Here is a 24,836-nt window from a genome sequence, read left to right on the forward strand (position 1 = left end):
GAAAACCATCTGTTCACTTCCACATCTGATCAACAGCAGATTAAGCTAATGTGGCCCCCTTCCTGCTAAAAACATGCCATCACACTCAATAAAAAATAAGGCGGGGCGTGGTGGTTACACCTGTAATCACAGCACTTTGGGTGGCCAAGGCAGGCAGATCGCTTGAGGTCAGGAGCTTGAGACCAGCCTGGGCAACATGGCAAACCCTGTCTCTACTAAAAATACAAAAATTAGCCAGGCATGGTTGCTGCGCCTGTAATTCTGGCTACTCAGGAGGCTGAGGCAGGAGAATCACTTGAACCTGGGAGGCGGAAGTTGCAGTGAGCTGAGATCGCACCACTGACTGCACTCCAGCCTGGGTGATGGAGACTCTGTCCCAAAAATCCAACCAACCAACAAACAAAACAACACGTGTGGGGAGGAGCAGGGGAAGTCCATAGGAGTTAGAAACGAAGAAAGGACCGAGGAGTTTGGAATAGTGAGCCAAGGAACTGATACTCAGCAGCTGTGGGCAGTGTGGAGAGGTGGAGACAAGACCTAGTCACACTAAGGCTTGGGTTTTAATGCCCTGCAGGGACTAGACAGGGTCTCAGGTCCCGGTAAAGCCTGGGGAGCATGTACACTTGGTGAAAGAAGGGTTAGAAAGGCCTGTCCCACCAGCCCAGGGAGCCTGGCTCTGCCACGGTGCTGCTGGTGGGTGAAGGGGGCCCTCCCAAGAGCAGCAGAAACCCTGGGCTCATACGACTGGGGCAGTAGGGCCAAGACATTAAATAAGAAAACTGGCCCTGGGACAGCTGCCAGACAAAAGCAAAAGTGCCCTGTAGAAATGCCTCCAGGGCTGAGGCTACACAGGTATCCAAGGGGGAAACTAGCCCCACTGACCTCAAGTGATCTGCCTGCCTTGGCCTCTCAAAGTGCTGGGATTATGGGTGTGAGCCACCATGCCCGGGAGCACGGTTCTATAGGTGGATGAAAATTACAATAGGATAAAACAGCAAATAAGGAAAAGCAGGCTGCTAGCTCATGCAGTGGGCAGCCCCCTCCCTGCCTGGAGTGAAATGAGATCCCCATCACAGAGATTACAAGGGGAAGTGGCTAGAGGGCCTCAGGCAGGAACTTTTTTTTTTTTTTTTTTTTTTGAGACACAGTCTCACTTTGTTACGCAGGCTGGAGTCCAGTGGCGTGATCTCAGCTCACTGCAACCTCTGCCTCCTGGGTTCAAGCAATTCTGGTGCCTCAGCCTCCCGAAGAGTTGGGATTACAGGCACCCAACACCATACCTGGCCAATTTTTGTATTTTTAGTGAGAGACGCAAGTGTCTCTCACACTAGTGAGACAGGGTTTCACCATGTTGGCCAGGCTGGTCTGTAACTCTTGACCTCAAGTGATCTGCCCGCTCGGCCTCCCAAAGTGCTGGGATTACAGGCCTGAGTCACTGTGCCCAGCCTAGGAAGATCTTAAAAGGGATTTCTGCATAGGTTGGGGTGGGGAGTGGGGTTCACTCAGATCCTACTCCAAGGTAGCTTCCAATTAGGGGACTATAAAATATGATTTTAGTTTCTGCTCTACTCCCAAAGGAAAAAAGGTCAAAGGGTCAGCAGCAGGTCTTGAAACAACTACTCCAAGCCAGTGAGGCCCCATCTGTCCCCGGGGGTCTCCTGCTTACCGGGCTACAGTCACAGTTCTGGTTGTGACCATGGAGGACAAGGGCAGATGCTGAATGCTTCCTCCAAATCAGTTTGTCAAACAAATTATTAAGTCCAGGGATCAGCTTGAACTCTGCAATCATTCTGTGAACCTGAATGGGATAGGAAGGAAAAAGTATTAAGACAAATGCGCTTGAAAAATCTAGCAAAACCTCGTGCTCAGTACACACGATAATGATATTCAGGACAAGTATCAGTACTGTCAGTAAGGAGGGCCAGGGTCTGAAGAAAACATCCGTGTATCCCCTATGCCCACCACACACAAACCCACTTTCTAACTTTGCTCATTAATGCTCACAATAATCCTACAAGACATAATGTCTGGTAGTTCCTATCACAGAAGCATGAGTTTGGGATTCAGAGAGTCCTGCATATGATTCAAGAGTCCTTTGGGATGCAAGAGTCCTGGGTTTGACTCTTAGCTTTACCATGTGCAAACTTTGTAACCTTAAACAAATTCCTTAAGATTTGTCTCCTCGTATTAACATCAAAATGTTCCTCATGCTTTGCACTAGGATAAATTTCAGCTGAAAGTAAGATACAATTATTAAAAAACTCTAAGATCTAGAAAAATCTCTGCAAAGAAAAAAAATGATCTAAGAGTTGGAAAAGCCTTTCTGAAGGATTATACTAAACCTAGAAGCTCAAAAAGAAGCTTGTTGACATCAACCACCTAAACCTTTAAAAATTCTGTATGGCAAAACTCAAGCAAAGTCACAAGCCAAATACGACAAACAGAGAACATACATTGGCAATTCATGCCACAGGCAAAGAAATTCCTCTATAAGGAGTCCTACAAATGTCTCTGATTTTTCACTTTTTCAGACTGGGAAAGATGACAAAGCTTTATAAGACCGTGTTGGTGACCTGGGCATCGGGTACATTCACACGCTGTTGGTGGGAGGGCACACTGGTATGACCTGAACAGGGAAGAGTGTTTGGCAGTAGCTCTAAAATTGCAAATCCATAATCCCTTTAAACCAGCAATTCCACTTTAGGAATTTACACTCAGACAGATCCATATAAACACTAAATGATACATAATTACAACACTACTCACTATAGCATTATTTGTAATACCCTAAAATAAATTATGGTATGCCACTCAATGGGATACAAGGCACCAGTAAAAAAGAATCAAGGTATTTTTATATGTCGTGAACTGAACAATTGCCAAGAGGTAATACTGGGAAAGCAAGTGTGCTCATGCTGTATTACTGATTGTGTAAAAAAAGAGGAATACAATTCGCCTTTGTAAGCATAAAAATGTCTCTAGAAGGATACACTAATAACTGGTAAAATTAGCTGCTTCATGGAACCATCAGAATAGAATGTCAAGGATCAGAGGGGAGAGAGGCTTCACTTATACTAATTTATATCTTTTAAAACAGAACTGCAGGAATGATTTCCCTGTTAAAATTTGTTTATATAACATAAGGCTATTACTAGCCCTTCTCGGGGCTGTTGTAAGGATCGAGTCAGAAAGCAGATGTAAAGCTCTGCACACAGCACCAGTGCTCGCTTATTGCTATTTTACAAGGGGGAGAAGTTCAGCAAGACCAGCCTGGGTAAGGTCAGTGATTGCAACGGCACCTAACTCAGGTGTTCAGATCTTAAGTCTGTCCCTTTCTAGCCCACTACAGGTATGCATTTATCTTGGGAGACCAGAAGCTGACAAAGACATCCCTGGCAGCCTCCATTTCCATGGACCTCTTCCTTCAACATATTAGGTTGTGTAAAAGTAATTGCAATTTTTGCCACTGAAAGTAATAGAGGTGACTATTCTCTTCCTACTAGAAATCACAGCCTCTGGCCAGTGTTAAGACTCATAAGCAGCCCAGAATCTGTTAGACTGAGGCTGATGTAAAATGACACCTGTTCTGCCACTCAGGCCTTTACTAAAACCCAGCCTGGATCTACCTTGCCCTGCTTAACTGGGGGTGGGGAGGTACGGCTGACATCTATGGTATTCACCAAGCCATGTGCCTTCCTGTCTCACTCCAAAGGGCCCTAAGCCAGGCCCAGGTCACACAGCTATAAAATGTTCCAACGATGGCCCAAAAAAATTCATCCAGTGCAATTGCCTCACTGCACAGACTAGAAACCCAAGCTTAAGAGATTAGGGGTGAGTCACACAGCTGGGAAGAGAGGGGCCTTCTAAGGCAGACTTGGACCTGACCCTGGGTCTCCTAAGTTCAGGCCAGTGCTTAGGTTTGAGGTTTCTACTACATCATTTCCCTTTTCTCTTAACAATACCAGCTTCTCGGCCGGGCATGGTGGCTCACGCCTGCTAATCCCAGCACTTTGGGAGGCCAAGGCGGGCGGATCACTTGAGGCCAGGAGTTTCAGACCAGCCTGGCCAACATGATGAAACCCTGTCTCTACTAAAAATACAAAAATTAGCTGGGTGTGGTGGTGTGCACCTATAACCCCAGCTACTTGGAGGGCTGAGGCAAGAGGATCGCTTGAGCTGGGGAGGCAGAGGTTGCAGTGAGCCGAGATCATGTCACTGCACCACTCCAGCCTGGGTGGCAGAGCAAGACTGTCTCAAAAAAAGAAAAAAAAAAAAGAAAGAAAGAAAATAGCAGCTTCTTCACGTGTAAGATTTGTAAAACAAATTTTACTTGTAGAATGCATTATTCCTACTCTCAGGTCCAGCCCCGTAGCCTGCTCTATAGCAGGATGGTAGGCAGGAGGTGGGCGAGATGAAGTGCCACTCTACCAGAGGAGGCAGCGGGTACAGGCTCAGGCATTTATCTCTGCAGTCAGACAGCCCTGGGTTCACAAGATAGCTCTGTGACCCTGGGCAACATTCTTTGAGCCCAAGTCCCTTGATAGAAAAGGCGATGGGGGACAATGGAGCTGTTGAAAAGGCTCAGTGAGGTACTGTAGAAGCTACTCAGGGGGCACTAAAAGAAACGACTGCTATATGGATGGTTTTCATTAGCACCAGAGGGATGAAACTTGACAGCACATGGGGAGCCTTTCCAGTCCTGAGATTTCAATTTGGCCAAGATTGGTCTGAGAACTTGGCCCAACTGCTCATTAACGAGGAGGCTTCTTTAAGGAGGAAGCCTTCTGTGAGGCCTGGCCAAGGAAACCCTTCCCCTTGCTACCCAGTGTAGGCAGGATCTGGGAATCCAGATCCTCACGGTGCCCGGCACACAGCAGAAACCCAGGAAATGCTGACTGTGCAAATGAGAACATGCTAGTGAAACAGTGGTTTTGGGGGGCCAGGATTTCAAGGTCATTAGTGGTCCCTTCCCAAGGAACCAGCACTGTAATCATACAGTTTAACTCAAGACCGCAACAACTCATAGCAACTTGGCAACAAGAAGGCTCAGGGAACAGAGAACTGCTGTGAGAGGGCAGAAAGAGGAGGCAGGGCAGCAGAGTTTAAATCCTGGCTCTATCCAGGCCTGTCCCCTGAGCGCACAGCCCAGTTTATGCCCTGGCTTTCTCAAGAATCGAGTGTGGGGACACAGAGTCACCACCTGTTGTGTAACTTACTAAATACCTGAAAATTCAAACAACTGTGAAAGTGCCTCGAAAAAGTAATAGCACTCAACGCACAGAAGCTGTCCCTACAATTATTTCACATATAAGTAACTGTGAAAGTGCCTCAAAAAAGTAATAGCACTCAATGCATAAAAGCTGTCCCTAAAACTATTATTTTTTATTAAAAACATGTTCCGTATTGAAGGAAGGGACACCAATGCTGTGGCTATCACTGTGGGATCTCATCCAGTGTCCTGGTTTTAAATACAACCATATGCTGAGGACTCCCAAAGTGATACCTCCAGCCTTGCCATCTCCCCAACACCAGCTGTAGGTCATCAATCCAAGTGTCAATTCTAACACACACCTCAAATCTACCTTGTACAAAACGCAACTCCCCATCTTCCTCCCTGAGCCTGCTCCTCCACCCCTTACCTGCTAGTCTTAACCACCTCAATACCTGGCAAATCCATTCTCCTACTTCCTTGGGCAAAAAACCTTGGGAGTCACCCTTAACTCCTCTCCTCACTCTTAAGTTCACATCCAAACCATCAGCAAATCCTATCTTTCAAAACATATCCAGAATGCAACCACCTCCCACCAGTCCCACCATCAATGTGCTGGTCCTAGCTGCTATCATCTCTTGGCCCTATTATGAGGGCCCCTAATGGTCGCCCTATTCCCTTCCTTGCTGTTTCCAGTCTTTCCAAAAGCAGTCAGAGGAATGACTTCTCACTTCACTCAGAGTAAAAACCAAAGTCTTTAAAATGGCCTGTGACAGCTTGACGTGACCTGGTCCCTGTGAGCCCTCAGCCCTCCTCTCCTGGCTGTTTGCTCCAGGCTGTCCCGCGCTGCCTCACTGTTCCAGCGACTATGCACACTCCTCCCCAGGGCACTGCCCCCTCCCACCTGGTACACTCTTTCATTCTCTTCTGGACGTTTTCATCCTCACTTGTAAAATGGGGGTAACTGCACCTCTGTTGCCCAGACTTGTGACAGTCCAGTGTCTGACTCAGAAAGATGTGGAAGGACTGCTGAGCCTCCAGCCTCTCCTGCCCCCATGCTTGGTTTCCTCCCTAGAAGGGCGCGGTCTGCAGGAAAAGGCTACTTCTCAATAGTCTTGAGGAGGGCCGCACTGTTCCAAGCCCTTTTTCCTCCACTGTAGGTTATGGGCCCCTCCTCCTCCGTCTTGGAACTACTTCAAGGCTCAGGGAACCTTGCACATCTGGAGCTCCCTGTTCTTGCCCAGTTTTCCTAAGCAGACACAGCTCTGGGCTCTGTCCCACTGCCCTGAGCCCACATCAGGTTGGCAACTCCTCTAGCACGTCCACAGGGCCAGGCTTGCCAGCTTTCAACTCTTTAGTCTTCACCTCACAGAGGCAACTGCCTGCTTCTGCCCTCAGCACCAACCAGGACTGCCTAGAAACGCTCCATACAGCAAGGCACAGTGAAAAGACTCCCGGTTCTGGAATCAGCCTGGTTTCCTTATGGGTAGAACAGAAGGAGAAATACCCCTATGCTTTGCCAGGCTAAAGCGAGAGCCATTCTAACAGAAGGCCCAGTGGAGCACCTGGCATACCATGAGCACCCGGGCAGCACCTGCTCCCCGTGTCCTGAGACGCTGGAGAGGGGCCCACCTGGTTTCGCTGACGCCCCATCAGCAGCACGCAGAGGACATAGAGCACTTCCAGTTTGTACATGATCTCATGCATAATCTTCATTGACTGGGGCAGCTGGGTTCTGGCTGACGTGTGAGGCAGGCCATTCTCCTCAGAAGCCCCTGGAGGAGGGAACACAATGGAGGCTGACACAGCCACCGGAGACAGGATTGAGTCACAGCTTGTGAGGAAACACGTTTCTGCCCCTCGAACCTGCTCTGAACAGACTTGTAGCATGGCCATTTGGCTGGGCCTTGAGCCCAAAACACAGACTCTGAAAGCTGCAAAACTCCCTCCACACCCCCAGGAGCCAGGTGAGCGCAGAGACTCGGAAAAATGGACTCTGCAATAGTTGTGCCTCATCAACTTTAACATAAAGTAAAAATATTTGGACACAGCCAATACAGTAACATGACCCATCCCTCCCTGCTTATGCCCTTCTCCTGCCACCAACCAGACCCCCAGAAAGTGCCCAGGCAGATGTATGACAGCAAATTATGGGGACCGCTCTTCAAGTCGCAAATGGCCCTGCTTACTTGGTTCTTCTGCTGAGACTCCATGAGGGACACTGCTGAAGCCCAAGAGGGATTCTTTTTGAAGAATTCCCCATTTTTTAAAAGAAGAACCATCTAAATTTTTCTAAGGTTCAACTTTCTAAAGCAGACTGGGTATCACAACTGATGCTACTGATGCAGATGAACATATTATCTACAGGCAGATTTTCATTTTACCCAATGTCATTACTGCTAACATCAACAGCAGCTAAGTGATATTTATGGGACACTTGATATGTGTCAGACTTGCTGGCTTTATGACTTTGGGCCAGTCACCTCCTCACTAGGCCTTAGACTGCTCTGCAGCAGACAGCTAGGGTTACTGTGCAGACTGAATGGGAACATAAGAGAAGCCCAGCATCTGATTCTTAGGAAGCCCCCATTCACTCCTAGATCCTTTCTTTACTTATTTACAGAGTCTTGCTCTGTCACCCAGGCTGGAGTGCAGTGGCATGACCTTGGCTCACTGCAACTTCCGCTTGCTGGTTTCAAGCAAGTCTCCTGCCTCAGCCTCCCGAGTAGCTGGGACTACAGGCATGCGCCACCACGCCCAGCTAATTTTTCTATTTTTAGTAGAGATGGGGTTTCACCATGTTGGCCGGGCTGGTCTTGAACTCCTGACCTCAAGCGATCTGCCCGCCTCAGCCTCCCAAAGTGCTGGGATTACAGGCGTGAGCCACGGTGCCCAGCGTAGATCCCTACTATTTTAAGAGGGCATTGGTCAGAGTCAGGAGAGGCTAGGTGATCTTAGCAGAGTGACTTCCCTTCAGTTTCCTCATTTTAAAGGTGAACAGATGAATCAGTAACTGCCAAGGTCCTCTCAAGTTCCTACAGGAACTGTTTCCCTAGAGGCCTTTTGCAAAGGCCTCTATGTGTTATAGAGGAGTGGTTATCAGATATATTCAGGTAAGGCTCATACAGAAAACACAGTGATACTCTTTAAAGTATCAAGACAGAAGACCCTAACTTATTCCGACTGGGTGTGGTGGTTCATGCCTATGATCCCAGGACTTTGGGAGGCCGAGGCAGGTGGACTGCTTGAGCCTAGGAGTTTGAGACCAGCCTGGACAATACAGTGAGACCTCATTGCTATAAAAAAATTTAAAAAATTAGTTGGGCATGGTGGCATGCGCCTGTAGTCCCAGCTACTCAAGAGGGAAAGGTGGAAGGATCGCTTGAGCCTGGAAGGTGAAGGTTGCAGTGAACCAACAGAGATCGTGCCACTGCACTCCAGCCTGGGCGACAGAGCTGGACTGTCTCAAAAAAAAAAAAGAGAGAGAATCTAACTTACTCTATCCTACAGACTTGGGACTATCTTTCCCAGTCATGTTAAAATCACAACCCTGGAAGACGACAAGCTGCTGAATGAAGTGTGACTGAGACACAGCGTGGCACGGTAGTTAAGAGCACTGACCCTGAAGCCAGACTACTGGGTTTGAACCCCGACTACTGGGTTTGAACCCCATTCACTAGCCGGGTGGTCTTCCATAAATCAGTGGACCTCTCTGTGCTTCGGTATCCATCCTCCTTTGTAAAACAGCAATACTGACAACCATACCTACCCCTTAATGTTGTAAGGAGTAGAGGAATATATTGAAGGTGCCTGGAACATAGCCCCAAGTAAGCAACATACAATTAGAAACTAAATAGAAGTTAAGTTCTCAGAAAACTGAGTTTTTCTGCGAATGCTTGTTACTTTGTATTCTTTTTCATCTCCAAGCTTTTAATGGGAACTAAACAGGCAGGAGGCAAAGACTTAGGAAAAATTTACTGGAGAAATTTTTAATTTAAGAGATTCTATCTACTCATATTTATTCTCCTGTACCTTGGGCAAAAAACTATAGTTACTCAATTTCCATGTTAGCACTCCTTGGCCCAGCTTCCAGAACAGTTAAGTGTCAGCTAATCTGTGAAGTGAACCTGAAGAACTATCACGCAGAATCCTGCCTCTGTCGTGCACTGCTGTGAGACCTTGCGTGCTTGGCATCCTCGGCACCCAGCCCATGGTGCTCTAGGGAGTCCTGCAGGGAAGGATGTTTATGCAAGCAGTGGGCACAGTGTGGGGCACACAAGTCCTACTGAGAAATGAACGTCTGCGAAGAAAGAGACAGGGCAGCCTGACCCCTCTCCAAGTCACCACCAACTTTTGGTGCCTGGCTTGCGCAGGCCTGACAAGACTTTCTGCGATAAATATTTTCAAGAAACAGTCTCCAAAGCAATGGCCAGAGCTTAGCAACAAGGCCAGTCCCAAGGATGAGGATGGGAAAACCAGCTCACAAGGCCTGTGCTCCCCTGAGTCTCTTCAGCTCTACCACACCGATTGGAGCGGTCACCACTCTCTGTCTGCACTGCACTGTTTTCTGTGGGCATGCACACTCACTTTTTTTTTTTTTTTTAACAGCTTTGAGGTACAATTCACATACCATGCAATTCACCCATTTAGTTAACCATGGTATCGTGATTTTTAGGACATTCATAGAGTTGTGCAGCTATTACCACAATCAATTTTAGAATATCTTCATCACCCCCCAAAAGCAGCCTTGTACTCACTACCAGTCACTTCCTATTTCCCACCAAACTCCTTAGCTCTAGGCAACCATGAAACTATTTTCCATCTCTATGCAATTGCCTGTTCAGGACACTTCATATTAATGAACTCATGCAATATGCCATCTTTTGTGACTGCTTCTTTCACCTAGTACAATGTTTTCAAGGTTTATCCATGTTGTAGCACCTATCAGCATTCCCTTTTATTGCTGAATAATATCCGCTAGTATAAATATATCACATTCTGGCTTGGTACAGTGGCTCATGCCTGTAATTCCGGCACTTTGGAAGACCAAGACGGGAAGATCATTTGAGCACAGGAGTTTGAGACCAGCTTGGGCAACACAGCAAGATACTGTCTCTTTTGATTACAAAAAATAAAAAAATTAGCTGGGTGTGGTGGTGTGCACCTGTTTCCAGCTACTTGGGAGGCTGAGGTAGAAGGATGGCTGAGCCTGGGAGGTCAGGGCTGCAATGAGCTGTGATCACACCACTGCACTGTAGCCTAGGTGACAGAGAGACCGTCTCAAAAAAAAAAAAAAAAATTCTGTTTATTCATTAATCAGGTGACAGTCATTTGCGTTGTTTCCATATTTTGGCTGTTATGAATATGCTGTGATGAACATACCTGAACAAGTTTTTGTGTAACATATATTTTCATTTCTCTTGGGTATATACCTGGGAGTAGGATTTCTAGGCCCTATGACATAACTGTATGTTAACCCTTTGAGGAACTGCTAGACTCTTTTCTAAAGAGGCTGCACTATTCTACATGCCCACTAATAGTGATTGAGGGCTCTGATTTCTCCATATTCTTGCCAACCCTTATTATCCACCTTTTTTGATGATAACCATTCTAGTGAGTATGAAGTACTATATTATTGTGGGGTTTGTTTTTTCCTCTATCACCTAGACTACTTAAGTGCAGTGGCAGGATCACAGCTCACTGCAGCATTGAACTCTGGACCCAAACAATCCTCCCACCTCAGCCTCCCAAGTTGTCAGGACTATGGGCACATGCCACCATGCCTGGCTAACCAAAACAAAATTTTTTTTGTAGAGATGAGGTCTTGCTCTGTTGTTTGAGCTGGTCTTGAACAATCCTCCTGCCTTGGCCTCCCAAAGTATTGGGATTACAGGTGCCAGCCACTGTGCCTGGCCTCACTGTGGTTTTGATTTGCATTTCCCTGACGGCTAATGACGGTGAACATTTTTCACGTGCTTAATAATTATTTATATATCTTCTTTGGAGAAACGTCTATTCAGATCCTTTGTCTATATTTTGAAATGGGTTTTTTTATTATTGTTATGGGAGTTCTTTATACATTCTAGATACAAATCCCTTATTAGATACATGATTTGAAAGATGTCCCACCCTGCCTTACCCACAAAAAACGTTCTTCCATTCTGTGGGTTCTCTTTTCACTTTCCTGATTGTGTTTTCTGAAGAACAAAAAGTTTTAATTTTGATGAAGTCCAATTTATTATTTATATGGTTGCTTGTGCTTCAGATGTCATTGTGTATGACAGCTAAATTGTTAAATCCAAGGTCATGAAGCTTTATCCTTATGTTTTCTTCTAAGGGTTTCACAGGTTTAGCTCTTACATTTAGGTCTTTGACCCTTTTAATTTTGTATATGACATAAGGCAGGGGATCTAACTTCATTCTTTCGCATGTGGACATCAAATGGTCCCAATACCATTTGTTGAAAAGACTACTACTGTTTCCACCAATGAATGGTCTTGGTACCCACTGAAAATCAATTAATCATAATAAGCATGAGGGTTTATTTCTGAACTCTCAACAATATTCCATTGATCAATATGTCTATCCTCAGGCCAGCAGCATAGTGTCTCGACTGCAGCTTTGTAGTAAGTTTTCAAGTCAGGATGTGAGTTGTCTTAGGTTTTTTTTTTTTTTTTTTTTTTGAGACAGAGTCTTGCTGTCACCCAGGCTGGAGTGCAGTGGCACAATCACAGGTTACTGCAGCCTCAAACTCCTGGGCTCAAGCTACCCTCCCACCTCAGCGTCTTGAGTAGCTGGGACTATAGGTGGGTGTCACGAGGCTTGCCTAATTTTTAAATTTTTTATAGAGACAGGGGTCTCACTATGTTACCCAGGCTGGCCTCAAACTCCTGAGGCCAAGTGATCTTCCTGCCTCAGCCTCCCAAAGTGCTGGGATTACAGGCATGAGTCACTGTACCCGGCCTAGTTCAAGACTGTTTTTGTTAATCCGAGTCTCCTGCATTTCCACATGAACTTTAGGATCAGCTACTCCATTTGTGCAAAGTAGTCAGCTGAGAGTTATGACAGAAATTGTGTTGAATCTGTAAGGCTGATCTATAGATCAGAATGGGACTATCATTATCTTAACAATATTCATTTTCTGATTCAAAGACATGGGATGTCTTTACATTTATTTAGGGTTTAATTTCTTTCAATGATGTTTTAGAATTCTCAGAGTATAAGTTTTACACTTAAGTTCCTAAGTATTTTATTTTTTTGATCCTATTATAAATAAAATTGTTTTCTTAATTTTTGGTTTGTTGATTGCTACTCTATAGAAATACTACTCATTTTTTAATATTAGCCTTGTATTCTGAACCTTTGTTGAACCTATTTATTAGTTTACTGGTTTTTATAGTAGATTCCTTAGATTTTTCTACATATAAGATCATCCCATCTGTGAACAGTTTCACTACTTTTCTAATTTGCATGCCTTTAATTTCTTTTTCTTGCCTAACTGCCCTAGCCAGAACCTCCAATACAATGCTGAAGAGAAGTGGCAATGGCACTGCCACTTCCAGAAACGATCAGGAACTCGTCTTGTTCCTGATCTTAGTGGTAGAAGCTTTCAATTTTTTTGCCATTAGGTATGTCAGCCATGGGTTTTTGTAGATGCCCTTTAACAGGCTGAGGAAGTTCTCTCCTGAGTTTTTGTTTTTACCATGAAGGGGTGTTGGATTTTGTCAAATGCTTTTTTGCTCCTATGGAAACGATCATGTGGTTTTTGTCCTTTATTCTATTAACACAGTGTATTACATAAACTGATTTTCAAATGTTGAACCAAACTTGCATAAATCCATTTGGTCATGGTATACAATCCTTGTATGTTGCTATACTTGGTGTGCTAGTATTTTGTTGAAGATTTTTGCACCTATAATCATAAGAGATACTGGTCTTGTGATGTCTTTATCTGGTTTTGGTATCATGATAATATGACCTCAAAGAGTAAGTTGGGAACTGTTCCTTCCTCTTTTATTTTCTATTAGAGTCTGGAAAGTATTGGTGTGAATTCTTCTTGAAACATTTGATAGAACTAACCAGTGAAGCCATGTGGGCCAGGACTTTTCTTTGTGGGCAGTTTTTCATTATTTATTCAATCTCGTTGTTATACTTCTTTCAGGTTTTCTATTTCTTCCTGAGTTAGCTGCAATAGTTTGTGTCTTTTAACTTGCTCATTTCATCTAGGTTATTTAGTTTATTGGCTTATATTGTTTATAGTATTCCCTTAGAGTCCTCTTACTTTCTTAAAAAGGTTGGTTGTAACGTACCTTCTTTCATTTCTAATTTAGTAATTTGAGCCTTTCTTTTTTGGTCAGTGTGGCTAAAAGTTTGTCAACTTTGTTGAACTTTTTAAAGATTACCTTTAAAAAAATCACCTTTGGTTTTACAGATTTTCTCTACTGTTTTTCTATTCTCTATCTCACCAGTTTTCACTCTAAACCTATTACTTCCTTTTCCTTTTGAGATGTTTGTTCTTTTTCCAATGACTTAAGGTAGACATTTAGGCAATTTAGATTTATTTAAAAATGTAGGCATTTATAGCTCTAAAGTTCCCTCTAAGCACACTTTAGCTGCATCCCATAAGTTTGATACATAGTGTCATTTTCATTTGTCTCAAAATATTTCCTTTTTTTTTTTTGATGGAATCTCACTCTGTCACCCAGGCTGTAGTGTGATCTCGGCTCACTGCAACCTCTGCCTCGGGGGTTCAAGCAATTTTCCTGCCTGGACCTCCTGACCTTAAGCGACCCGCCTCCTCGGCCTCCCAAAGGGCTGGGACTACAGGTGTGAGCCACCGCGCCCGGCCTCAAGACACTTCCTAATTTTGTTTGTGATCTCCTGTTTGACCCACTGGTTATTTAGAAGTATACTGCTTAATTTGCATGTATTTATTAATTTCCCAAGTTTGTTATTTATTTCTAACTCACCCCACTGGGATTTGAGGACATACTTTTGTACAGTTTTAATCCTTTTAAATTTGCTGAACTTTTTTTTAACAGCCTAGCATATGGTCTGTCCTGGAGAATGTTCATGTGCACTTGAGAAGAACGTGCATTCTGTAGTAGTTGGGTGGAGGGTTCTACAGTTCTCTGTTAGTCCTTGTTGGTATACAGTGTTATTTAAGTCTTCTGTTTCCCTGTTGATCTTCTGCTTAGTTTTATCCATTATTAAAAGTAGTATGTTAAGGTCTCCAGCTGTTGTTTTTGAACTACTGCTCTCTTCCAATCTGTTAGTTTTTGCTTCATGTATTTTTTGGGGGCTGTTTTTGGATGCATACATGTTTATAACTGTTATATCTTCTTGATGGTTTCACCCTGTTATTATCAAATATCCCTATTTTGCTCTGATAACAGTTTTTGTTTTAAAGTCTCTCCAGCTTTTTTGGCTGGGTGGTGGTGGCTCATGCCTGTAATCCCAGCACTTTGAGAGGCCAAGGCAGGCAGATCACCTGAGGCCATCTGAGATCAACCTGGCCAACATGCTGAAACCCCATCTCTACTAAAAACACACACAAAAATGAGCTGGGCGTGGGCTCCCTGCCTGTAATCCCAACTACTTGGGAGGCTGAGGCATCAGAATCGCTTGAACCCGGGAGGTGGAGGTTGCAGTGAGCTGATCGTGCCACTGCACTCCAGCCTGGGTGACAGAGTGAGACTCTGTCCCTCCAACTTTTTAAAAGTACAGCCTCTCCAGCTTTCTCGGGGATGCTGCCTGCATGATACATCTTTTTCTGTCCTTTACTTTCAACCTATTTTATCTCTGAATTGAAAGTGTGTTTTCTATAGGCTGCATATAACTGGATCTTGTTTTCTGATCCAATATAACAATCTGTCTTTTGAATGAATTGTTAAATCTATTCACATTTAATGTTATTATTGATAAGGCTGGACTGACTTCTGCCATTTAACTTTTTGTTTTCTGTATGTCTTGTGTGTTTTTTTGTTCCTCTATATCTCCTTTAGTGTTTCTTTTGATTAATATTTTCTAGTATAACATTATATCTCCTTCAATTATTTCTTTACTGTATTTCCCAAGTTACTTTCTTTTTTTTTTTTTTTTTTTTGAGACAGAGTCTCACTCTGTCACCCAGGCTGGAGTGCAGTGGCGCGATCTCGGTTCACTGCAAGCTCCGCCTCCTGGGTTCACGCCATTCTCCTGCCTCAGCCTCCCCAGCAGCTGGGACTACAGGCGCCCGAGACCACGCCCAGCTAATTTTTTTGTATTTTTAGTAGAGACGGGGTTTCACCACGTTAGCCAGGGTGGTCTCGATCTCCTGACCTCGTGATCCGCCCACCTCAGACTCCCAAAGTGCTGGGATCACAGGCGTGAGCCACCGCGCCCAGCCCCAAGTTACTTTCTTAGAAGTTGCTGGCTGGGCGCGGTGGCTCATACCCGTAATCCCAGCACTTTGGGAGGCCAAGGTGGGTGGACCACCTGAGGTCGGGAGCTCGAGACCAGCCTGACCGACATGGAGAAACCCCGTCTCTACTAAAAATACAAAATTAGCTGGGCATGGTGGCACATGCCTGTAATCCCAGCTACTCGGGAGGCTGAGGTAGGAGAATCGCTTGAACCCAGGAGGCGGAGGTTGTGGGGAGCCAAGATGGTACCACTGCACTTCAGCCTGAGTAACAAGAGCGAAACTCCATATCAAAAAAAAAAAAAAAAGAAGTTGCTTACCACATACATCTTAATCTTTTCCAGATTTTTTTTTAAAAATTAGAAATAAATATGGAATGCATCATGAATTTGCATGTCATCCTTGCACAGGGGCCATGCTAATCTCTGTACTGTTCCAATTTTGGAATATGTTGCTGAAGCAAGCATTTTCGGATTTATTCTAACTTAGAGCTCCATTCCATCTTCATTCTTTTTGTGCTGTAATTGTGCATATTGTATCTATGTATGTTAAAAGCCCAACAATACTTGTTCTAATTGTTACTTTAAATAATTTTATGTTAGAGAAACTGAGAAAAGGAATGAAGAGCAAGTATACATTTATGGAGTTTTTATATTTACCCTCTTATTACCATTTTGGTTCTCCTCACCGATTCCTAGGGATTCAAGTTGCAATTTGGTGTCATGATACTCCATTACAACTTTGGTACCACCCGTTTTCTTTCTACAGTTATTGCAAAATATGTTTCCATATGTTATAGGTTCAACAATATAATTAGATGGTTTGTGTTTTTTAACTGAAGAAAAGGAGAAGAAATATGCATTTACACAATCTCTTATAATTACAGAATTACCTTTACTTAAGGTGCTCTTTGTTTTTCATGTGGAGTCAAATTACTGTCTGAAGTCACCTGCTTTCAACCTGAAGAACTTCCTTTGGTATTTCTCATAAGTCGGTATGCTGCTTAATTTCCAGATGTTTGTCTGTTACTAATGAGTTCTTTCAGTTTTTCTTTTCTAAGAATGTTTTTATTTCAACTTCATCTTTGAAACATAGTTTTGTAAAATACAAGATTCTTGGTTGACTGTTTTTTTCTTTCAGCATTCTGAATATGTCACCCGACTGCCTTCTGCCTTCCATTATTCCTGATGAGCAGTCAGCCACTAATCTTATTGGAATATCCTTGGGCATGATGAGCCATTTTTCTCTTACTACTTTCAAGATTTTCTTATCTTTCAGGATTTTTTTTTCTTCTTCTTTTTGGAGGCAGGGTCTCGCTCTGTCACCCAGGCTGTGATCGCAGCTCACTACAGCCTCGTCCTCCTGGGTTAAGGTGATTGTTCCATCTCAGTCTCCTGAGTAGCTGGGATTACAGGTGTGCACTACTACCCCTGGTTAACTTTTTTTTTTTTTTTCAAAGAGATGGGGTTTTGCCACATTCCCCAGGCTGGTCTTGAACTCCTGAGCTCAAGCAATCCACCCTTCTTGGCTTCCTAAAGTGCAGGGATTACAGGTGTGCGCCAACATGCCAGGCCTCAGCGTTTTTATTACCATGTGTCTGCATGTGGATCTGAGTATTCCGACTTGGATTCTTTGGGCTTCTTGAATGTGTGCATTAATGATTTACATTACATTTGGGAGATTTTCAGCATTATTTCTTTGATAATTTTTCTGTTACTTTATCTCCTTCTGGTACTCCCATTATGCATATCTTGGTGTGCTTAATAGTGCCCCACATTATTTTAAGGCCCTGTTTTCTTTATTCTTTCTTCCCTCTGTTCTTTAGAATGTTTAATCTCTATCAACCTATTTTGCTGAGTCTTTCTTCTGCCAGTTCATATCTACTGCTGAGTCTTTCTAGTGATTTTTTCATCTTGATTATTATACTACTTAAAAAACAGTTTTTTTTGAGACAAAGTCTCACTTTGTCACCCAGGCGCAACTGCAGTGGCACCATCTCAGCACACTGCAACCTCTGCCCCGGGTTCAATCGATTCTCATGCCTCAGCAATCCAAGTAGCTGGGATTCCAGGTGTGCACCACCATGGCCATCTAGCTTTTGTATTTTTAATAGAGATGGGGTTTCGCCATGTTGGCCTGGCTGATGTCGAACTCCTGGCCTCAAGTGCTCCGCCCACCTCAGCCTCCCAAAGTGCTGGGATTACAGGTGTGCACCACCATGGCCATCTAACCTTTATATTTTTAATAGAGATGGGGTTTTGCCATGTTGGCCTGGCCAATCTTGAACTCCTGGCCTCAAATGCTCTGCCCACCTCAGCCTCCCAAAGTGCTGGGATTACAGGTGTGAGCCACCACACCTGGCCTGATTATTATACTACTCTTCAACTCTAGAACTTCCACTGGGCTCTTTTCAAATACTTCCTATCTTTTTATTGTTATTCTCTATTTAACGACACATTATCAAATAGTCCTTTACTTCTTCAAGCATAGTTTTAGTTCTTTGATCTTTTTTTTTTTTTTTTTTTTTGAGACAGAGTCTTGCACTGTCGCCCAGGCTGAAATGCAGTGGCGAGATCTCGGCTCACTGCAACCTCTGCCTCCCAGGTTCTCGCCATTCTCCTGCCTCAGCCTCCCCAGTAGCTGGGACTACAGGCGCCTGCCACCACGCCCAGCTAATTTTTTGTATTTTTAGTAGAGACGGGGTTTCACCGTCTTAGCCAGGATAGTCTCGATCTCCCGACCTCGTGATCCGCCCGCCTCAGCCTCCCAAAGTGCTGGGATTACAGGTGTGAGCCAACGCGCCCAGCCCTTTGATCATATTTTTAATGGCTGCTGTTAAATCTGGTATCTGGACCCTTTCACAGGAAATTTCTGTTGCCTGCTTTTTCTTGTGTATAGGTTACACTTCCTGTTTTTTGTGTGTATGTCTCAATTTTTGTTAAAAACTGGACATTTTAGGCTGAGTGTGGTAGCTCACGCCTGTAATCCTAGCACTTTGGGAGGCCAAGATGGGTGGATTGTCCGAGCTCAGGAGTTCAATACCAGCAACTAGGTAAAACCCTTTCTCTACTAAAATACAAAAAATTAGCCGGGTGTGGTGGCATGCACCTGTAACCCCAGCTACTCGGGAGGCTGAGAGAGAACTGCTTGAACATGGGAGACAGAGGTTGCAGTGAGCCGAGATTGTGCCACTGCACTCTAACCTGGGCGACAGAGACTCCATCTCAAAAAAGGACATTTTAAGTAATATACTGTAGCAACTCTGGATACTGATTCCCCCTCCTTCAGGGTTTGTTGTTGTTATTTGCTTATTTATTAGTTTAGTGACTTGGTTAGACTATTTTCGTAAAGTCTCCTTCCCCAAAGACTGGTGAAGATTTTCATGTTGTGCCTCAGAGAGTGCAACCTTGGGCATGTACACAGTCTCCCTGAGATGACATTCAGCCAGGCTGTCTTTGACTAGCTCTTTCCATGATCTCTCTGTTAAGCTTTCTACCTCTTCTGGTATCACATCCAGCTGTTAGGCTCTACTAACTGCTGACTGAATTCTCGACTGTTTTTGATAATGCCCTGGAGTATACACTGCTCCAAAGTCTAATTCAATTAAATTCAGGAAGGGGTAATTTTTGAAATTGAGCTTTGTTCTGACCTTGGGAGAGTTCTTCTCAGCTGTCTCCTTCCCTGGTTCTCTGGTGAACTAGCTGGCCTGTAGATCACCCTGTTCTTAATTAAGAAGAGGGTACCTGGCCAGGCACAGTGGCTCATGCCTATAAACCTGGCACTCTGGGAGGCCAAGGAGGGTGGATCACTTGAGGCCAGGAGTTTGAGACCAGCCTGACCAACATGGCAAAACCCGTCTCTATTCAAAAAAAGAGAAAATATAAAAAATAAAAGAGTAAAAAAAAAGAAGAGGTACCTCTTTTTATTTGCTTACCATCAAAATCTCCTCAGGCATGAACTTCCCTGGACTCTGTTCTTATTAACTGCCTCTCTCTGTGGGCAAATTCTCAGAGCAGGGTCAGTAGCCTCCAGTCTTCTGGGCTTGCCTCTCCCAGTGTAAAACCTCTGTACATGAGCAAGCTAGGGCAAAGGTGATCAGAGCCATAGAATTCTTGGCCTGAAGTATGTGGGATAGAGCTTCCACACCGTGAGTACAGTATGGAGCTGGGTGGAGGAAGGAAGCCTCTGACCTCTTTGCCATACTCACCGAGAACTTAGTCTCTTCAATTTGGAGCTGGAGGGAAGAAGAAAAGCTGATGGCCCCCCACTCCCAATGAGAAACCTATTCCTTGTTTGGGAGCTGAGAATTCCTGGGTTTGTATATTCTGAACCTGCTGGCCAGAGTCAAATGCTTTAGGGCTGGGCACCTAACCAAAGATGGGCCAGAGTTCTTTACCAGGAAGCTGGAGCTGAGACTGGGAGTCTTCTTATTTAATAGGCAGTCTTCTGCCTAGTCCCATCAAGGGGACCAGGAAAAGGCAGGGTACAGTGAGAGAGAAGACTAAGAAACACTGTAGAAAGAAAAAGAGACGAGGAGAGAAGTTTCTAGGTTCCTAAGAATGCTCTGGTTACTGGTTCTTGTTAGTCCCTGAGACACAGCTGTCTCAGGTCTGCAACAAAGCCCTTCTCCCTGAAATCAGGTCCACTTTGGGGAGTTCAATGAAGTTTCTGTAACAAGCTGTCAAAAGAGTCTTAATAGTCATGGTCTAGAATTGCCTTGAGGACAATTCTACTCTGAGCAAATCTCAAATTAATCCTTCTTGGAAAGAAGAGCAAGAATGGTCCCAGGTGCCCAAGGAAAAGCTCCCGATCACTCAGGGGACCCATCCTTCCATACCTTGATTGTGCTCTGACTCCTCATTGGCCACTCGCATCAGGGCATCTAGCACCAAAGCATTGTCTAGCCATGTGTACCACTCTTCCAACTCCTGAAGGAAGCTGGCTGTGCCCGTTGACTCTGACACCTTTCGAGTCGCCAGTTTGCAAAGCCGCTCAACAAAGCCAGGAATGCTGAGAAGGGCCGCTGCCAGGGAAAGAACAAGCGAGGAAATTTTCAAAATAGAGACCAGCAAAACTACCCCTAAAGCCCTAACAAACAATCTGCATGATAGGAATAATTCTTACTCTGATAGTAGCTAAAGCTACTCTTTTAAAATGAAATGTCAAACCAAGGTAAATAGTAATTATGTTACAGGCATAAGCTCAGTTTTTAGCAGGTACAGGGAAACAGGCTTTTTATCTACTGGGAATATAAATCAGAATAATCTTTATGCCTTAAATGTGTGTGTCTTTAAGCCAAGAGGTCAATTTCTGGGAATTTACCATAACGAAATAACCAGTCATATTACACGAGAATATCTGTATAAGGAGGTTTACTGATGTGGTTTCTGTAACAGCAAAAAGGTGAAGGTAACTAAATGTTCATCAACAGCTGATTAATTAAATACAATGACACATTTATACAATGGAATACTGCATAGACACTAAGAATGATGACACATACATCTTTATATAGTGACTCAAAACAGCTGTTTACTTGTTAGAGAAAGAGAGTAAATTATTAAACAATATGAATTTAATTTTCTTCAAAAATTTAAATATTTGCTTCTTCAAAATACAGAAGGAATGAAAGCATATATACCAAGGAATTTACTGTGGCTGTTCCTAAGCAGGAGAGAATACAAACATTTCTCTTAAAATTACTCATCTATAGTTTCTAATTTTCCTGTAACATTTACTAGCAGGATGAAAGATAAACATTTTTTTAAGGTAAAGAAAAAAACTGAATAATCACCCAATTTTTCTTTCCACCAATCTCATTTTATTCACAATGAGTGAGGTGGAAATTCTGATCGGCATATTAGAACATCATAAACTTTGGAGGCAGGGAGATCCATTATCAAATCCTGACTCCATCATTTAACCTTCTTTAAAATGAGACTAATGCCTGATCATGTTTGCCTGTATATGCATTAAGTCTCCCTGGAAGGACAGAAAAGAAGCCAAGAGCAGTGGCTGCCACAGTAAACAGCCATAAGATGGAAACAGCCAAAATGTCCGTCAAGTGGAAAAGGGGATTTAGGTCACTGAGAGTAACAGTGGAACTGAAACTTTTCAATAAATACCTTTTTGAATCTGCAGATTTTTTGGAACCATGTGAATGTTACACCTAATTAAAAATTAATAAATAACTAGATATTTCAGGATATCAAGGGATTACTATTAATTTTTGATATAGTGGCAGTTACGTTTCTTAAAAGTCGTTATGGTGTAGAAACACTGAAATATATGCAGGTGAAATTATACGATGTCTGGGGTTTACTTCAAAATAACCCAAGGTGAAGTAGGGTATAGTGAATGGGAGTAGAGATAAAGTAAGACAAGCTGGCCAGGCACGGTGGCTCATGCCTGTAATCCTAGCACTTTGGGAGGCCAAGGTGGGTGGATCACTTGAAGCTAGGAGTTTAAGACCAGCCTGGTCAACATGGCGAACTCCATCTCTACCAATAATACAAAAATCAGCCAGGCGTGGTATCGTGCGCCTGTAGTCCCAGCTACTCAGGAGGCTGAGGCATGAGAATTGCTTGAACCTGGGATGCAGAGGTTGCAGTGAGCTGAGACTGCACCACTGTACTCCAGCCTGGGCAAGAGTAATACTGTCTCAACGCGTGTGCACACAAACACACACACACACACACACACACACACACCTCCCATAATTAGTGAGTGGCTATAAGATGATGTTTGACCTTAGTTATAAAATAAAACTACATTGAGGTTCCTCAAAAAGTTGGCCGGGCACGGTGGCTCACGCCTGTAATCCTAGCACTTTGGGAGGCCGAGGCGGGTGGATCACAAGGTCAGGAGATCGATACCATCCTGGCTAACACGGTGAAACCCCATCTCTACTAAGAAGTACAAAAAATTAGCTGGGCACGGTGGCAGGCGCCTGTAGTCCCAGCTACTTGGGAGGCTAAGGCAGGAGAATGGCGTGAACCCAGAAGGCAGAGCTTGCAGTGAGCCGAGATCGCGCCACTGCACTCCGGCCTGGGCAAAAGAGCGAGACTCCGTCTCAAAAAAAAAAAAAAAAAAAAAAAAAAAAAAAAGTCAAACATAAAATTACCATATGACCCAGCAATTTCACTCCTACATATATACCCAAAAGAATTGAAAACAGGTGCACACACAAATATGTGTACACACATGTTCATAGCAGCACTATTCCCAACAGCCAAAAGATGAAAATATCCCAAATGTCCATTAACTGAAGGGATAAACAAACTGTGGTATCTACATGATGAGTATTATTCAGCCATATAAAGGAATGAAGTACTGACATGCTACAACATTAATGAACCACAAAAACATTATGCCAAGTGAAAGAAACCAGATTCAGAAGGCCACATGCTGTATGATTCCGTTTACAGTTATGCACTGCATTAACGCTGTTGCAGTCAACGACGGACCACACAGAAGACGGTGGTGCCATCAGATTATAATACTGTATTTTTACTATACCTTTTTTCTATGTTTAGATACACAAATACTTACCATTATGGTACAACTGCCTACTGTATTTAGTACAGAAACATGCTGTACAGGTTTGCAGCCTAAATGTATCATGGGCTATACCAGCTAGGTTTGTGCAAGTACACTCTATGACATTCACACAATGACAAAATCACCTCACTGCATTTCTCAGAAGGATAGAGACTGCTAAGTGACAACATGACTGTATATGAAGTAATCTGAATAGGTAAATCCACAGAGAAAAAAGCAGAATGGTGGTTGCCAGCGGTTGGGGAGAAGGGGTAATGGGAAGAAGCTGCTTAATGTGTACGGTGTTTCCTTTTGGGGTGATGAAAACGTGCAACTAGATAGAGGTGGTAGCTGCACAACACTGTAAATGTACTAAATGCCGCTGAGTTGTTCACTTTAAGACGGCTAATTTTATGTTACGTGACTTCCATCTCCATAAAATAATTACACAGAAATAGATTTTTGTTTGAGACACCATTTTTTTTTTTTTAACATATCAGCTTGGCAAATATAAAAAAGTTTGATAATGCTCTGTACTGGGAAAGGCTACAGACAACACGGTGGGGAAGATGAACAAGTAATTTCTTTGGAGGGTTAATTTGTCAACACTTACCGATTTCCGTTAATGGGGGACTAATTAAATTACGGTATGCCTGTATAATAGAATATTATATAATTACAAAAAGGAATCATATAATTCTATATATACTAGAGTGTAATTTTTGGCAAGATAAGTTTAATAAAAAGAGAGCAGCACTTATTTTATATTACCTATTTACATTACCATCTGTACAAACAGAAAGGAGTCAATCTCTCTCTGTCCCTCCCTCCTTCCCCCATCCCATGATTGGGCATGTATAGAATATTTTTCGAGGGACGTTTAAGAAACTGGTAAAAAGTTACCACAGGGAGGGGAACAAACTCTCTGCTGTACTTTTTGTATCATTTAAAAAAAATTTTAGGTGTGTATTATTTTTTCTAAAAACAGATCAATAGGCGGGGCATGGTGGCCCATGCCTGTAATCCCAGCACTTTGGGAGGCCGAGGTGGGTGGATCACCTGAGTTTGGGAGTTCAAGACCAGCCTGGCCAATATGGCAAAACCGATGTCTACTAAAAATACAAAAAAATTAGTCGGGCCTGGTGGCGCATGCCTGTAGTCCCAGCTACTTCGCAGACTGAGGCACGAGAATCGCTTGAACCAGAAAGTGGTGGTTGCAGTAAGCCAAGATTGTGCCACTACACTCCAGCCTGGGCAACATAGCCAGACTGTGTCTCAAAATAAAACAAAGCAAAAAAAACCAAAAAAGAAATAAAAAGAATTTGTATTCTACATGAAAATCTTCACACAGCTGGATTTTTACTCTTATACTTCTGTTCTCAGCAAAAATAGCTCCTGCTGCTTGACCTGCTCCTCTCAGGACAGCATGTAGGAGCTAGTCTTCCCCATTCCTGCACACTCAACACACTCCTCCAGATGGGAAGTGCCCTTTACTCAGGGTTCTAAGTCTGACTTCCCACCTGAGATTCCTGAGCTGTTGTGAGTCACTCACCTCTTGAAAAGCTAATAAAAGCTAAGACCTTCTCCCCAGAAAAAAATTCACTGGACCAATCATACCTAGCAACTCATACACAATCTCATGGGCTGACATCCCAGCATACCCAGTCCTTGTAATTCTCACAGCTT

General features: G+C 43.6%; 1 protein-coding gene and 1 pseudogene across 4 annotated transcripts in view; both read right to left on the reverse strand.

Annotated features, from left to right (window-relative positions):
• The window catches only part of TRPC4AP (transient receptor potential cation channel subfamily C member 4 associated protein), an 89,360-nt gene that overhangs the window by 10,786 nt on the left and 53,738 nt on the right, over positions 1-24,836 (reverse strand). For 2 of the 4 annotated variants that reach the window (XM_514600.9, XM_063803328.1), the window contains exons 8-10: positions 20,449-20,634; positions 6,842-6,984; positions 1,667-1,798 (exon numbers count right to left, since the gene is read on the reverse strand). In XM_514600.9, coding sequence (XP_514600.2) covers positions 1,667-1,798; positions 6,842-6,984; positions 20,449-20,634 — 461 coding nt within the window. Of the gene's footprint in view, positions 1-1,666; positions 1,799-6,841; positions 7,009-20,448; positions 20,635-24,836 lie in introns of all 4 variants that reach the window. The other 2 variants (XM_063803327.1, XM_003316874.7) reach the window with 1 other exon arrangement.
• On the reverse strand, positions 15,977-16,075 carry LOC112206625 (U6 spliceosomal RNA; annotated as a pseudogene).

This window comes from Pan troglodytes, chromosome 21 (assembly GCF_028858775.2).
Source record: "Pan troglodytes isolate AG18354 chromosome 21, NHGRI_mPanTro3-v2.0_pri, whole genome shotgun sequence".
In the NCBI taxonomy this organism is placed as follows: Eukaryota; Metazoa; Chordata; class Mammalia; order Primates; family Hominidae; genus Pan; species Pan troglodytes.